At 36.5% G+C, this 14,467-nt stretch overlaps 1 protein-coding gene across 3 annotated transcripts in view; it reads right to left on the reverse strand.

Annotated features, from left to right (window-relative positions):
- Positions 1-14,467, reverse strand: part of PHKB (phosphorylase kinase regulatory subunit beta) — a 240,072-nt gene that overhangs the window by 188,680 nt on the left and 36,925 nt on the right. For all 3 annotated transcript variants that reach the window (XM_080828157.1, XM_080828156.1, XM_080828158.1), the window contains exons 2-3: positions 9,054-9,143; positions 7,177-7,315 (exon numbers count right to left, since the gene is read on the reverse strand). In XM_080828157.1, the coding sequence (XP_080684283.1) occupies positions 7,177-7,315; positions 9,054-9,143 (229 nt within the window). The remainder of the gene's footprint in view (positions 1-7,176; positions 7,316-9,053; positions 9,144-14,467) is intronic.

Here is a 14,467-nt window from a genome sequence, read left to right on the forward strand (position 1 = left end):
AACTCAGTTTCCTATCACATACCAGCTATCCTACAGCAAAACGTACTAATTTTTAAAGTAAGAATGGAACCCTGCTAATTGTAAAAATTCCTGAAGTTAAGCCCCATACATTTTTCCAAGCCCAATTTTATAGGGACTCATCTTGCCAGTGAGGGTCCCCTGTGCCTGGAGTGCCTGGTATGGAGTCTGATCCTCTCACTTCTCTGTGGTTATGGTGTCCCTCTCCTTTGTGGTTAGTCTCACAGGGGGTTTGACTCCCACCCATGTCATTGCCCTTCCCACTCTTTTTGATGTGGCCTCCTCTCTACAATTAACTGTGTAAACTCTTCTGTCAGTCAGAGAACAAAAGCATAAAGACCCGTTTCCACTGAGCCCATCCCTCTGAGAGGGAGCAGGGTAACTCTGCCCAAGCAGGGTTGCATGAGAAACAGCGTGGCAGGCTTCTCCCCCAGAAGAAAGGCTGGAAGAGTAAGAGGACGACAACCCTAAAGTCCCAATAAAAATGTAAAATCCCTACACCAGGAGAAACTACTATATAGAGCTCCAAGCGTTGTCTCACGGCTTGTTATTTTTCAGAATCAAATCTCTTTTCTTTTTATTCCTTCTTTTCTGCTTCTTCTGAATTTTTTTGACCTTATTCTCATTATAACTAGATGTTTAATATATCAACTTATATTTCATAGTAGCTTTTTAACTTGTACTTTTCACACCTATTTTTTTATCACTATATGCTTCATTGCAGTCCTTTTTCCCTATTCAATATTACCTTTATATATACACAAGTTTTACTTTCCCTGTAATTTTGGTAAGTAGTGTCCTCTAACAAACAGACCAAAATATACCCAGGAACACTGGAATAACCTACACTGTCCAAACTGAGAGATTACAGCCCCCTTTACTTTATCTCACCCCTGACTTTTTAAAACTTTTCAATTTTATTTTAAATTTTTTTATTTTAAAATTTTTACTCTTGTGTTTCATCCCGGCTTTGTTTCTTTTGGTGGTGGCTTCCAACCACTCTAGATTTTCTGAGGGTGCATCTTGCTTGGTTCACGTTTGGTATTTTGGACTCGGAACATTCCCTCAACCATCCCTCAACAGGAATGGAATCCCAACAAAAAAAAAAAGCACCAGAGAAAATGTCCTCTGCCACAGTTCTAATGGACATGGATATAAGAAAGATGTCAGAGGTAGAATTCAGGATAGCAATTATAAAGTCAACAGCTAGGCTTTAGAAAAGCATTAGTGGCAATACAAAATCTCTAAGGGCAGAAATGAGAATCAATCAGGCTGAACTTAAAAACGCTATAAATGAGATGCAGTCTAAACCGGATGCTCTAACAACCAGGGTAAATGAAACAAAAGAATGAATTACTGATCTACAAGATAAGCTGACAGAAGGGAAGGAAGCTGAGGAGGATAGGGACAGGCAGCTAGAAACCCATGAGAACAGATTTAGAGAGATCAGTGATGCAATGCAATGCTCCAATGTCAGAATTATTGGGATCTTGGAAGGGTAGGAGGGAGAGGGAGGACTAACAGGTATATTTGAGGAAATCATAGCTTAGAACATCCTAACCTAAGGAAGGAAACAAGTATTCCTGATAAAGAGGCAGAGAGGACACCTCCCAATATAAATAAAAACAGACCAACATCCCAGCATATAATAATGAAGCTTGCAAACCTTAGAGCCAAGGAAACTATCCTGAGAGTAGCAAGGGGGAAGAGAATTCTTAAATACAAAGGGAAGAACATCAGAATAATGTCAGACCTGTCCAGAGACCTGGTAGCCAGAAAGGTCTGGCAAGACATATTAAGAGTACTAAATGAGAAAAAATGCAGGCAAGAATACTTTACCAGCAAGGTTGTCATTCAGAACAGATGGCAAAACAAAGAGCTTCCAGGACTGGCAGAAACTGAAAGAATATGTGACCACCAAGCCAGCCATGAAAGAAATATTAAGAGGGATTCTATAAAAGAAGAAAGACCCCAAGAGTAATATAGACCAGAAATTTACAGAGACGATCTATAGAAATAGGGACTTTACAGGCAATACAATGGCACTAAATTCATACCTTTCAGTAGTTACTCTCAACGTGAAGGGCCTAAATGCTTCCATGAAACAGCACAGAGTTGCACACTGGATACAAAGACAGAACCCACTCACATGCTCTCTACAAGAGACTCGTTTTGAAACTAAAGACACCTCCAGATTGAAAGTGAGGGGATGGAGAACCATTTATACGCCAACGGACGTCAAAAGAAAGCTGGGGTGCAGTTCTCCTATCAGACAAATTAGATTTTAAACCAAAGACTGTTGTAAGAGATGTAGAGAAACACTATATCATACTTAAAGAGCCTATCCAACAAGAAAATCTAACAGTTGTAAATATCTATGCCCCCAACATGGGAGCAGCCAACTACATAAACCAACTATTCACCCAAATGGTCATATTGATAATACTGTATTAATAGTAGGACATCTCAACACTCCACTCTCAGCAATGGCCAGATCATCTAAGCCAAAGATAACAAAGAAACAAGAGCTCTGAATGACACATTGGACTAGGCAGACTTCGTAGATATATACAGAACATTCCACCCTGAAACAACAGAATACTCATTCTTCTCAAGTGCACATGGAACTTTCTCCAGAGTAGACCACATGCTGGGTCACAAGTCAGGTCTCAACTGATACCAAAAGACTGAGATTATTCCCTGCATATTTTCAGACCAAAATGCTTTGAAACTGGAACTCAATCACAAGAAATAATTTGGAAGGAATTCAAACACTTGGAAGTTAAAGAGCATCCTGCTATAGAATGAATGGGTCAAGCAGGAAGTTAAAGAAGAGTTAAACAATTCATGGAAACTAATGAGAATGAAAACACATTGGTCTCAAACCTATGGGATACTGCAAAGGCAGTCCTAAGGGGGAAATACACAGCCATCCAAGGCTCTCTCAAAAAAGTAGAAAAGTCCCAAATGCACAAGCTAACCTTAGACCTAAAGGAGCTGTACAAAGAGCGGCAAATAAAACCTAAACCAAGCAGGAGAAGAGAAATAATAAAGATTAGAACAGAGATCAATGAAATAGAAACCAGAAAAACAGTAGAACAGATCAACAAAACTAGAGGCTACTTCTTTGAAAGAATTAATAAGGTCCGTAAACCTCAGGCCAGACTTACCCAAAGGAAAAGAGAAAGGACCCAAATCAATAATAAAATCAGGAACGAAAGGGGAGAAATCACGACCAATACCAAGAAAACAGAGACAGTTATTAGCACTTATTATTAGCAGTTATATGCCAACAAACTAGGTAATTTGGAAGAAATGGATGCATTCCTGGAAACTTATAATCTATCAGGACTGAAACAGGAAAAAATAGACAATTGGAACAGAACAATAACCAGCAAGGAAATTGAAACAGTTATCAAAAGCCTCACCAAAAACAAGAGTCCAGGGCCAGGTGGCTTCCCAGGGGAATTCTACCAAACATTTAAAGAGATAATACCTATTCTACTGAAGGTGTTTCAAAAAATAGAAATGGAAGAAAAAAGTCCAAACTCTTTCTACGAGGCCAGCATTACCCTGATCCCCAAACCAGGCAAAGACCCCCAACAAAAAGGAGAATTGCAGACCAAAATCCCTGGTGAACATGGATGGATGCCAAAATACTCACCAAGATCCTAGTCAATAGGATCCAACAGTACATTAAAAGGATTACTCACTACCACCAGGTAGGATTTATTCCTGGCATGCAAGGAAGATTCAACATTTGCAGATCAATCAACGTGATAGATCACATCAACAAAAGAGGAGACGAGAACCATATGATCCTCTCAATTGATGCAGAAAAGCATTTGACAAAATACAGCATCCTTTCTTGATTAAAACTCTTCATAGTGGAGGGTTAGTGGGAACATACCTCAATCTCATAAAAGCCATCTATGAAAAGCACTCAGCAGATAATCATTCTCACTGGGCAAAAACAGAGCTTTTCCCTTAATGTCCGGAATAGGACAGGGATGCCCAGTCTCACCACTGTTGTTCAATGTAGTAGTAGAAGTCCTAGCCTCAACAATCAGACAACAAAAAGAAATTAAAGGCGTTCAAATTGGCAAGGGAGTTGAATTCTCGCTCTTCATAGACAACATGATACATTATGTGGAAAACCCAAAAGACTCCACCTCCAAATCACTAGAACTCATAAAGCAAATCAGCAATCTGGCAGGATACAAAATCAATGCACAGAAATCAGTCGCTTTTCTATACACTAACAATGTGACCAAAGAAAGAGAAATGAAGGAATAAATCCCACTTACAACTGCACCAAAAACCAAGATATCTAGGAATAAAACTAACCAAAGAGTTAAAGGATCTACACTCTAGAAACCACTGAACACTTACGAAAGAAACTGAGGAAGACACAAAGAGATGGAAAAACATTCCATGCCCATGGATTGGAAGAATAAACATTGTGGAAATGTCTATGCTGCCCAGAACCATCTACACTTTCAGTGGAATCCCTATCAAAAGACCATTGACATTTTTCACAGAGGTGGAAGAAACAATCCTAAAATTTGAATGGAACCAGAAAAGACCCCAAATTGCCAGGGAAATGTTGAAAAAGAAAGCCAAAGCTGAGGGCATCACAGTGCCTGACTTTAAGCTATGTTACAAAGCTGTACTCATCAAGACAGCACGGGACTGCACGAAAACAGACACATAGATCAATGGAATGGACTAGAGAGCCCAGAAATGGACCGTTAACCAACGGTCAGGAAAGAGTATCCAATGGAAAAAAGATAGTCTCTTCAATAAATGGTGCTCAGAAAATTGGACAGCTCCATAGAGAAGAATGAAACTGGACCATTTGTGTACACTATCCACAGACATAAACTCAAAATGGATGAAAGACCTCAGTGTGAGACAGGAATCCACCAAAATCCCAGAGGAGAACATAGGTGGTAACCTCTTTGACATCGGCCAAGCAACTTCTTTCAAGAACATCTTCAAAGGCAAGGGAAACAAAAGCAATAATGAACTTTTGGGACTTCATCAAGATTAAAAGCTTCTGTACACTAAAGGAAACAATTAACAAAACTAAGGCAGGCCACAGAATGGGAGAAGATATTTGCAGATGACATTACAGAGAATGGGCTGGTATCCAAGATGTATAAGGAACTTCTCAGGGCGCCTGGGTGGCTCAGTGGTTTAAGACTCTGCCTTTGGCTCAGATCATGATGTTGGGGTGCTGGGATTGAGCCCCGCATCGGGCTCTCTGCTTGGCGGGGAGCCTGCTTCCGCCTCTCTGCCTGCCTTTCTGCCTACTTGTGATCTCTATCACCGTCAAATAAATAAATATATAAATCTTAAAAAAAAAAAAAGAATTTCTCAAACTCAACACCAAAAAAACAAATAATCCCATCAAGAAATGGGCAGAAGACATGAACAGATACTTCTCCAAAGAAGGCATACCAATGGCTAACAGACACGTGAAAAAATTTTCAACATCAGGAAATTCAAATCAAAACCACAATGAGATACCACCATACAATAGTTAGAATGCAAAAATTAACAAGGCAGGAAACAAAAAATGGTGGCAAGGATGTGGAGAAAGGGGAACCATCTTACACTGTTGGTGGGAATGCAAGATGTTAAACCACTTTGGAAAACGGTATGGAGGTTCCTTAAAAAGGGAAAAAGAGCTACCCACTGACCCAGCAATTGCACTACTGGGTATTTACTCCACAGATGTTGTGAAAACAAGGGGCACATGCACCCCAATGTTCACAGAGAGAAGTGTCCACAGTAGCCAAACTGTGGAAGGAGCTGACATGCTCTTCAACAGATGAATGGATAAGGAAGATATGGTTCAGGTAGTCTGGGTGGCTCAGTTGTTAAGCGTCAGGCCCAGGATACTGGGATTGAGCCCCACACTGGGCTCCCTGCACAGTGGGAAGCCTGCTTCTCTCTTTCCCACTCCCCCAGCTTGTGTCCCCTCACTCACTGTGTCTCTGTCAAATAAACAAAATCATTAAAAAATAAAAAAAATAAAAAGAATATATGGTTCATATATACAATGGACTATTACTCAGCCATCAGAAAGGATGAATATGTACCATTTGCAACAAATATGGAAGTAACTAGAGGGTATTATGCTAAGTGAAATAAGTCAATCAGAGAAAGACAATTATCACATTATTTCACTCATATGTAGAACATAAGGAATAGCGCAGAGGGCCATAGAAGAAAGAAGGGGAAACTGAATGGGAAGAAATCAGAGAGGGAGACTAACCATGAGAGACTATGGACTCCGGGAAATAAACTGAGGGTTTTAGAAGGGAATGGGGTGGGAGGATGGGGTAGCCAGGTGATGGGTAATTAAGGAGGGGTCATGTTGTGATGAGCACTGGGTGTTGTATGCAACTAATATATTACTGAACACTAAATCAGAAACTAATGATGTAGTATATGTTGGCTAATTGAACATAATAAAAAAAGTATATGCATATGTCTCACCTTCAGAAAATTAATATTCAGAAACCTAATCTTAATAACAGTTAAAATGTATTACCATAGACTATAAATCAGGACACACATTGGATGTTTTCCTTATATAACAAAATAAAGTAAGAATATATTTTATATTGTGAAGGGATTTTTTTTAACTTTATAAAATAATTATTTGACTTATAGCCTTATTTAACAAATGATACCTCAGTGAAATTGTAGGGGGTAAAATTCTAAACTGGGGTGGGGTGCAATGGGCCTCAGCCCTGCTCTATCATTAACTAGTTGCGTAACTTTGGATAAATCTGTTAACTACCTGGGCCCTAGTTTTACCATCTGCAAAATTCGATCAGCCATCATGTCCCTCTGATTGAAAGCAACCAACTCAAGGAGAATGGGGAGATCATCCTGCCAAAAACAAATGATGACTTAAATATCTAGAGATGAAAAAAATTTTGGTGACAAAGTCATAAAATGTCAGAATTAGTCTTGCATAAACTCTTAAGAAAACTTAAATGTTTAGAGACCTAGATAGATATGAGCACTCACAGATTACACAGTGAATCAGCAGCAAAGCCCAACGATTGCCCAATTTGTCTTACGCCAACAAAAACCCATTATCTAGACTTAAAGTTACTGGAAGCGCACACACCAGCTTACCTGTATGCAAGAGCCAAAGCCCAGGTCCCAGCAGCGCAGTACAGACTGTCATGGATTTTTGCCTTCTGATCATCACCGCATGTTTTAGTGGGAAAGAGACCTGTGGTTGGACTTTGATACAGTAGCAATGTTGACTTGACTGGAACGGAACACAAGAAAAAGAATGAATTGTACAGCCATCCATTTTCCTTGGGCTAAAGATCTTAATCTTTAGTTGCCTCATTCTACTTTTGACATTTCTGTTGATCCTGAATTTACCTATAATATGCAACTTTTTACCATGCAGAAACTGCTTCATGTAGGTCACTCCAGCTTAAGTGGGAATCCACCCTGAAGGAAGGGTATTTCTACTTTTGAGGAAAGAAATCAGCTAATTAGCAATTAAAAACCTTTTAGCATAGCCTACCTAATGTCAATAAGTGTTGTAAGGCAACATCAGGTACAGAAAAGAAAAAAAGACCAATAAAAAAGAAGTATATTTCCATCAACAAGTTCAATAGGGAAAACAAAGCAAATGTACAACAAAGAGTGGCATTAGTCGCTAAATCCAAATCTTGTTTTCCACTGATGACTAACTTGTTTCCTGTCTTCAGAGGAATGTATTCATTTTATTTTACATATTATATTATACAGGCTGGAGATATATTAACATGTCAAAATCAAATCCTATCCTTATATGACCTGAAAATAAGTAAAAAAATATTTGGAGAACATTTTACTTAAAAAACTGAAATTAATGCTTTATTACCTTTTATAAAAGAGCTTTGAAATATAAACATACACCCACCAAAACTACATTTCCTAAAAGTTATTTTTTCCTAACTGTAAATTTGCTTTTCCATAATATACATTTAATTATCTAGATTGACATATGCCACCTTCTTTTAGAGCAATTTTTTAAGGAGCAATTTTTTTAAGGACCTCTCCTTCAAAGAGTTAAAGAATTTCTTTTTCTTTTTCTTGGACAAAACTGATGTTATCATTACCATTTTTTTTCAGAATACCAGTATATTTATCATTTTTCCCCGAGTAAAGAATTAGTCCTTATAGTCTGAAGTAAACAACTGACATTTCTTTAGAAAGGTATTTAAATTTCTTTATCTAGTCATGGCTACAATGATAATAGAAGGGCCACATTAGAATATATTCCAGAATTGTGACCAAAATAACATGAATTAAGGTTTTACATGAGCTAAACACAAACAACAAAAAACCCCTTATCTTAGGGGAAATAAATAAATTTAATATTATTTTCCATACAAGTCCATATAAATAGCACAAGAAGCAAACTGGCAAAAATTAATAAGCTTTTCTAACTTAGAGTCTGATGAACAAAGAGGAGTCCCGTGCATACATATCTCAAAGTCAATTACTCACATTCAAAAACAGAATCTGCCAGGCTGCCTTTGGCAAAACAATAACAAATAAAATAGGGAACCATTTTTTTTTTTCTAGTAATACTAACCTGGGGTTATCTTGTGTCTCTCAGTGAATTAGAAATAGATACAAAAGCCCTAGGACTACTTGGGAACCAAGTATAGGTAAATGAGGAAGGAACACTTCTACAAAATCATTATGTAAGTAGTAATCAAGAAGCAGCCTCTAGTTCTCAAATCTGGTAATGTTTAGGAGGGCTAAAAGGACACAGAGGACATTGGTGATGGTTTTAAAAATTATTCAAGGGACAGATGACTTGCTGGAATTCCTTCATAGTCCCAGTATCAATATGCAACTGGAATATATAGCAGCCTCAGCAATGATACTATCTCAACATCCCAATGAAAGAATATCATCATGCATATAATATATGCAATAGAAGGCAGGGTAAATACTAATGTTAACTACCTAAGGACACATTTTCCTTAAGTTTTGCTTACCAATTCTGTAATAATGATCCAGTTTATCCCAAAGAGTCTCATTATCAGGTCTCGGAAGATTAATGCTTTTAAGAGGTTCATAAACTGAGCCTAAAAGAAAAATGAAAACCCACCAAATTCAATCATTTTCACTGAGATAAACAAAGAAAACTTCTAAATAAATGAAAAAGCACTACTTAATCTAATTTTCATCTTTATATGTGAACTACCACATTGTATTACCGGTCAAATTTTTGGTAGGGGAAGAAGAGAGAAGAAATCGCCCTTGTAACAAGTATAGAAGAGTTTTAAATGTTATGGAAACCCCACCCTCACCCCTGGCAGTTAATCTAACTGAATATATATATATTCAGTTAGATATATATATATATATATATGAATTGTTGGGAGATATATATATATATATATATATATATATATATTTGAATTGTTGGGGGAGAGAGAGAGATATATATATCTATCTCTCTCTCTCCCCCAACAATTAATATACCAGTAATACTTATGTGCTAGTCATGAGTTCAATAATTTCAGTTCCCTTTGAGAAATATCTACTTAGAATGCCCTGAAATCCAAACCTTATTCTTTTGCTCATAATCAGGCAATTTTCTGTCAAATGATCATATCCCAAAAACCTCAAGGAAAAAGATAATGCTAACATGTTCTAAAGTCATACACTCCATGAATATTCAGATAGTTTTCATACTGAAATTCTGAAGCCTCTACTTTCTCCTAGGTAGATAAAACTCATGCCTTATTATCTGGACTAAAGCAGAAACCATTTTCTACTTCTCAGCCATGAAAACTACTCCAACGTATTAGCAGAGCATACTGCTCAAAAGCTACAGAATACACAATAATTATGATAATTTGCCACAAAATGGATACAGAAAATTGTTCACTTGACTAGTGCACATTCTCAACTACTGACTGAAAGGAAGACACCTGAACCTCCAGCCGTCAGACTAAGTACTGTCTCTCATTCTTGTTAAAAGCACTCAGAAATTACAAACATCTCAAGGTCACAACTAATCCACCTCTGGATTCAGGTAATATACGTCATATGGTCTATCAACATAGCCCAAGAGTGCCCCTACAATTTACCTAGGGTTGGAAGCGGACTGTGTTGGCATGCATTAAGAATGTTTTTCTAAAAAAAAAAAGCATTTCTGTTCATAAAAGTGCTATGCCCAGTATGCTAGTATAAAACCTAGGTATTTGGAATCCCTTTATGTTCAGGGAGATAATAAACACTATGAAGGAAGAAAGGAAAGATCTATACATTAAGGCAATAATCTCATTATTCTCTGGTGGAAAGAGAGGTGATTTATGCAACAAAACAGGAATATGAAATGAGTTGAAGAAATTGTCTAAAAAAGATAATGACATCAACCAGAATGGTCCCACAGAGAAGAATGGGGAGGCCTACCAATCCAGACAGGAAAGCATCAGGAACTCCTGCACAAGAGGCAAGGATCTGGCCACGGCTTCTACCTCCCTGCATTCAATAACACTGGGTAGGTGTAAGTATATGCACAGCCTGGCAGATTGGAAAAAGGAATATGGCCACTGCTTACAAGTTAGGTGCTAAGCTCTGGGAGTCTACAACCTCTCTGTGAAGCTCATTCAATAATTAATAAAATAGAATCAGATACATATCATCACAAGTTTTAAATTGTGAATACACATATACAAAGATTAAAGGAGACATCTTTGGGGGTGGAAGGACTGTGAATGAATGTTATTTCTATTTTTACTTATTAGAAATGTTAATATTTTGCTAAGAAAAAAAATCACCAGAAATTACATATAATTTCATTACATATAGGTAAAACAATACATGTGCATATGGATAAAAATTGAAGTAGAATATAAAAAACTAAAATCCAACTTTATACCTACCATAATAATTGTAGGTGAATTTATTTTCAAAGACTGTTTTAATGTCATTGTATCATGGTTTTAGGGTAAAAAATATTTTTAAAAGTGCTATTACATCTAAGGTGCCCCTCAACTCCCAAAAAAGATTAAAATGATTCTGTTATCTAATGTTCCACAATGAAATCACCAATGGAGTTTCATTAAAGCTATAATAAACAAAAGGAAAACCAGACTTTTCAGAAAAATAAATAACTGTGTAGTAAGAGCTAAAAGAGAAGATGTTCAAAGCATAGCAGAAAAATATAAAAGTAAAATCACCTAACTCACTAAGAACCAATATTTTCTTATGCTTTCTTACATCTTCAAAACAAACCCATGGTGAATGAAGAACAGCTTGCCTAAATAAATGTTAATATTTTTGTGATCACCATTGTATTGCTTCTGAAGTAACTGCATAAAATTAAACAAGGATGTTCCACACAATTTATGGCAAAAAGTACCACAAATCTGAGCCAAAGGAAAAGTCATCAACGGTAACATTTTAAACAAAAATTAGACACCTGAGGGTGCCTGGGTGGCTCAGTGGGTTAAAGCCTCTGCCTTCGGCTCAGGTCATGATCCCAGGGTCCTGGGATGGAGCCCCACAAAGGCTCTCTGCTCAGCAGGAAGCCTGCTTCCTCTCTCTCTCTGCCTGCCTCTCTGCCTACATGTGATCTTTGTCTGTCAAATAAATAAATAAAATCTTTAAAAAAAAAATTAGACACCTGAAAAATACAAATAAAAATGTGGAAGAGAAAGCAATCAATAGAACATGAATTCCCAAAGACAATGAAAAAGATGCAAAATTACAGAAAACATTAATAAATGTTTAGAGTTCAAATGAAATGAAGTTTTTAAATGTGAATTTTTCCTTTTTATGTTTTTTCCCAGTTGAATTATGCCTATATTCAAACATCACAAAGTAAAATAAAATTATCTTTTTCCAATTTGTAAAAATGAATTTAAACACGTTCATCTGATTTTTCCGTCAATTGTCTTGGTATTAGGAAAATACAATCAATCTACTCTTCATTTCAGAACACAGTATTGCCAAAGACATTCACTGACAAAGAACAATACAAGGAGAGGCAGAAGTTGCTTCTTGAAGATTAATATTTAGCCTTATCATGAAAGAGGAAAGGGTTATTATTTAGGAGATTAAACAAGGAGTTTCCTAAAAAATTTCCATGAGATGAAAACAATACTAAGAGCACAATAAAGGTACAAATTTTACGAATTTGGCTCCATGAAACACCAAGAAGCTTTCTGAGTGTTATGGGGAGGCTCTTAAGCAATCATAAAATAGCACTCGTAATTCAAACAGCAACCACTAAAAGAATAAAAATGAGGACTCAAAAGGGAAGTCAAGGCGGAAAACAGATCAGCAAACCAAAACAGTATCAATTCTCTATTATTTGGGCATATAATTTTTCAGTATATGATTGAAAGCCCTTTAATAGGGTCTACATAAAAATGCTATTAATCAAGGCTTTCATGAACCCTTTATCATTTTCCACATATGGTGATAGACTAAGATAAATACCATTATTTATTCATTCAGTTAATACATGCAGTGTATGCAAAAAACTCTGGATTACACATCTAGTAGGCTACCAGGATTCACATATTAGTAGTAAGATAAGGTTTTGAATAAGAGTAACACAAATTAGAGTAGTGAGTTTCTTAAAAGAAAAAGGATAAGAAAATGCAGTCCCCCTCTGGGGCTAAGAGAACAGGAAACTCCTGCATTGCAATCTCTGAAAATAAGAGCAATTGCAAATAGTGAACTGTCATCTAAATATGAAGATAACAACTGAAATCTAGGAGAACACGAAGTCATAAACATATATACAAACCTATAGACATATTCATAGCTCCAAAGCTTATACACGTGTCTTATGGAACAAGATACTACATACCAAGGTGGTTTTTTTTTTTTTTTTTTGAAGTAATACACATGAAAAGGTTTAGGTGAAGAAAGTATATAGCTAGCAGGGTAAATTTTATTGAACACAGATCCAAGTATGCCCTTTTATGAAACAGGAAATTTTATTATAAATCTAAATCCTTAGAAAGGCCTATAGGATTCTGATCTGCTCCCTCAATTAAAATAATTTCTTTTCATATTAAAAAAATACAACATTCCACCAGCCTAAAATAGGCATCATTAAATTTTGGTGCATTCCTTTCAAGCATTTCTTTAAGCTATATTTGTAAACATGAATAAAATTTACCACATGTGGAGTCATAGCATATAGGCTGTTTTTAATCATCCTTTTTTTCCCTTATCTCACTTCTTGCCCTCTTCTGTCCTCAGTCCCAGGTAACCATACTTTTTCCTTATCTATGTAACAAAACACATATGCATAAATGAGGGAAGAGTCTTTCAATGTTTGTTTTATAAAAATGGAGTCATGAAATAGACCCTTCCTTGCCTCTTGTTCCTCTCATTTGACAACACACATGGAAATCAAAAAAGGCAGTGATTCTTTCTTTGACTGCTTCCAGGGTTTTAATACAGTACAGCTTATTCAATTATTCATCTATCAGTGAGTATATAATTTATTTTCTATTTTTGCCATCAAAAACAATCCTGCAACACATCCTTATACATAGATACAACCAGTAGTTTGCTAGAACCAACTAATACTCACTGGAGAGACTCAAGTATTAAATTTTCAGGAATTTGGGGAGCTGGTTATGAAACAAATACATGAAAATAAAATTATAAAAACTTACAATGATAATTATTAAAAACAAAGGTAATAAATATTCAAAACTCATCACTTCCTAATTTTACTACATTTTACTGTTATATAGGCTCTTGAATTGATTTATACCTATAAATCTGTATGTTGGAAATACTATGTAACAGCATGTTACAACATGTCTCTTTCCAACTCTGCATTCAGTGATGTCATGTAGATTTGAGCAGTTGTGACAAAAACCAAATGGTCTGCAAAAGCCTAAAATTCTTACCATATGGCCCTTTTTAGAAGTTTGCCTGCCTTTAATCTAAATTCCCAGTAGTATTAAATTCAGTAATAAATGTACTTTTTACAAAATAATGGCAAACTGCATTTTTTCTAAAGACTAGAACAATTCCTATTCCTACTAGATATAAGTGCTTCATTCTTATAGAAGTTTTTCCAGGGGCACCTGGGTGCCTCAGTTGGTTGAGTGTCTGACTTTTGATTTTGGCTCAGCCCATAGTCTCAGAGTCATGAGATTGAGCCCTGCATTGGGCTCTGCACTGAGCATGGAGCCTGCTTGGGATTCTCTCTCTCCCTCTCCCTCTGTCACTCTCCTTGTGCTCTCTCTCGGGGAAAAAAAAAAAAAAAAGTTTTTCAAATCTTACTTTTGTTCATCGTTTCTCATAGAACTCGTGAGTCTGAAAATCTTTGCAAACTAGCCATTTGGATCTGCTCTTCTGCGAATTGCCTACATCCTATTGCCATTTGCTATTCCTTTGTTAGTGTTTTTGCCATCAATTTCTG

This window comes from Martes martes (assembly GCF_963455335.1).
Source record: "Martes martes genome assembly, chromosome: 17".
Classification (NCBI taxonomy): Eukaryota; Metazoa; Chordata; class Mammalia; order Carnivora; family Mustelidae; genus Martes; species Martes martes.